The following is a 3,036-nucleotide window of genomic DNA, read 5'->3' as shown; positions in this document are numbered from 1 at the left end:
GGGTCTCTTGGGTGCCAGCCCACCTTAGCAGGGGCCGGCGTTTCAGCTGTTCTCCCTGGCTCAGCCCTCCATCCCCAGCCTGGAAGCTCTTTGCTCGCTGGAGATGAGCTGGGTGGGCAGAGACAGCCCGCAGCCTCCTGAGCAGCCCAAATTGCGGCAGCCCAGTTGCAAGCAGCCTCAGGTCCCAGTGGTACCTGGACAGGGTAATTTGGAGGGTAAAGGCCCCAAATCTGCATCCGATGGGGAGCAGCGCCGAGCAGCTCACACCCTCCTCTCGGAGGGGCCCAGCTCGTGCTGGTGGCCAGGTTTGTGAGCGGTGGTCGGGGCCACAGGCAAAAACTCCTTTCTGGAGCACACTCGCTTGTTCAGAGTCCTATTTTTGTGCATGCAGTCCCACCAGCCCCAGGTCCCAGTCTCCCCCAGTCACTGCATGGCACCGTAACTGGTGTTTGCACATTTTTTCCCTCTTTCTCTCTTTTTTTCCCCCTTCCCCCAAACAATCCAGGCCACGTGTCTCCTCATCCTGTGTTTCCTTTTGGTTTCCGCATTGTCTCCCGCCATGGTGATGAAGCTCCTTCTCCTCCTCATCCTTTTTGTTGTCTTGTAGTTCTTTACTGTTTCGGAGACCCATTGTTTTGTTTTCTGGCTTTTTTTTCTTCCCGCTCTTTTGGTTCGTTCTCATTAACTTGCCCACGCATGCAGCAGCCTGATTTTAGGGACGCCGACCCTTACCGCAGCCCCCACACCAAGGACACGGACCCTGCGCTTTCCCAGAGCTACCAAACCAGCCAGCCCGAGGAGAACGACACCTATGCCACCGAGGTACGATGCAGACGGGGAGCTGCGTCCCCTCAGCTGGAGGGCTTGGGGACAGGGCTGCGGGGATGGGGCTGGCGCAGCTGAGCGCTGGGGATGAGAGAAGCTGCAGAGTCCATCGGGGGGGGACAGGGGGAGGTGCAGGCTGGCACTAGCCACCACCCTCATCCTCTCCCTGGGCCGTTGCAGATGAAGGAGCTGCAACTGGTGCTGTCAGAGGCCAATGAGAGTTTGCGGGGACTGCAGGAGCAGCTTTCCCAGGAAAGGCAGCTGAGGAAGGACGAGGTGGACAACTTCTCACAGAAGATCAGTCAGGTAAGTAGGCAGCAGCCCTGACCCTGGGAGACCAGCATCCCTGCACCCGTGGCCATGCCACCTGCAGCTGCAGGCTGATGACCTACATGGGGACGTGGGTGTCACCCAGGACCTCACACAGCATGTCCCACCTTCAAGGGTCACAGGCTGAGCACACTTCTCCCTGCATATGGGCATGCAGCCACGTAAGGCTTCCACCCATGGCAGTGCCTCGATGGCCCTGCTGTCCCCAGCATGCTGCCAGGGCATTGCAGCTCCCCAGGGGTGTTAAATATGGGGCTCAGCTCAGATCCTGAGGGGGAGGCATCACATCACTGCTGCCGGCCCCTGTCTTGGAGCCCACCTGTCTCTCCCCAGCTGAAGGAGGACCACCAGAAGGCACTGATGCGGCGGGATTTTGAGCTGCAGAGCCTCAACCTGCAGAGGCGGCTGGAGCAGAAGTTCTGGAGCCAGGAGAAGAACTTGCTGGTGCAGGAGTCACAACAGTTCAAGCAGAATTTCCTCCTGCTCTTCATGAAGCTCAAGTGGTTCCTCAAGCGCTGGCGCCAGGGCAAGATGGTGGACAATGAGGGCGAGGACTTTTTGGAGGTAATGTGGGCTGAGGACCTTCCATCTCAGCTGCCGTGGATGGGGGCACTGCGCTGTTGGGCGTCCCTGGGCTGTCCCTCATGCCCCCATGTCCCACCTATAGCTGCTTGGGCATCCTGGCTATGGGGCTCCCTCATGACCCCAGCCGTGATGTCTTCTGCAGGTGAACAGCATGAAGGAGCTGTACCTGCTGCTGGAGGAGGAGGAGCTCGCCCCACAGCAGCAGACAGACAACAAGATGTGCACTGGGGACACCCGGACCACTAACACGGTGAGCAGGATCCCCCATGAGCCCAGGGGGTGGGCAGGATCTGCTGCCACTGCCGCTGCGTGGCAAGGGCTGGTGGCTTCTCTCGGGGTACATCACTGGGAAGAGATGCTCCTCGCTGGCATGTCACCACAGGGGTGGTCCCCTGCCCTGGTGGCACCCCTGTCCCTCACCTCAGGGCTGGGGAGCCTGCGGGGCTGAGCTGCAGAGGGGGTAGCTCCCACTGGGTCCCGCCCCGTTGGGTCCCATCTATTGTGGGGCTCCAGCTCCCTCCACTCACCCCCGATCCCCCGGCAGCCCAAGGAGTGCCTCAAGATGCTGGGAGACATGAAGGTGACCCTGAAGGACCTGTGCACGGAGCTGCGGGAGGAGCGGCGCGGGGCCAGCGAGCTGCAGCAGCAGTTCACCAAGGCCAAGGCTGCCTGGGAGATGGAGCGTGCCGAGCTCAAGTCCCACATCGCCCAGGTGGGACCCCTGGGCACCCCGCGGGCTGGTGGGAACGTGGGGCTGGGGGCCTGCCTGTGCCCTGTTCCAAGCACTGGTGTGGGGCAGGGCAGGGAGGCAGGGGGGCACTGTGGGAATCTCAATTAGCAGCTGCTCTGCAGGCAAGTTTCTATAGCAACAGGGCTGGCACGAAAACCCAACTGTGGAGCAGCAGAGGATGCTCTTTATTCCTCCACTGGGTTTGTCGAGGGCAGGCGGGATGGTGCCGGGGCTTGGCATCCTTCCCCAGGGTCTGGGAGCGGCATCAGAGCCCTTCTGTCCTTCCCTGGATCACAGCGCAGGTTGGGGTTCTGCACCCCCACAGGTGCTGCAGCAGGGATGTACGGCCTCGGCAAGGACAGGGGGTGGAGGGAGGACAGCCTCGGTGCTGGGGGAAGCTCCTGCCCACAGAAGCAGTCCCATCAGTCCCTGTCGCTCCTCAGAGCCAGTGCCAACACCTCCTGGGTGGGATTTCTCCAGGCAGAGCTTAGCGGTGGTGCCCAATTTCCCTCTCTGTCCCCCAAAATACAGCAGAGCTGCCGCAGTGGCAGCACCCCGGTTTCAGG

The 3,036-nt window shown here is 61.3% G+C and overlaps 1 protein-coding gene across 1 annotated transcript in view; it reads left to right on the top strand.

Moving 5' to 3' along the window:
• The window catches only part of SOGA1 (suppressor of glucose, autophagy associated 1), a gene marked incomplete at its 3' end in the record, with an annotated part of 15,523 nt that overhangs the window by 9,464 nt on the left and 3,023 nt on the right, over positions 1-3,036 (top strand). Inside the window, 5 exon segments of the mRNA XM_010144363.1 lie at positions 703-822; positions 1,006-1,131; positions 1,489-1,779; positions 1,865-1,990; positions 2,285-2,452. Of these exon segments, the coding sequence (XP_010142665.1) occupies positions 703-822; positions 1,006-1,131; positions 1,489-1,779; positions 1,865-1,990; positions 2,285-2,452 (831 nt within the window).

The sequence above is a fragment of the Buceros rhinoceros genome, unplaced genomic scaffold (assembly GCF_000710305.1).
Source record: "Buceros rhinoceros silvestris isolate BGI_N320 unplaced genomic scaffold, ASM71030v1 scaffold38130, whole genome shotgun sequence".
NCBI lineage: Eukaryota > Metazoa > Chordata > Aves > Bucerotiformes > Bucerotidae > Buceros > Buceros rhinoceros.
This window is presented reverse-complemented; position numbering and strand designations above follow the sequence as displayed.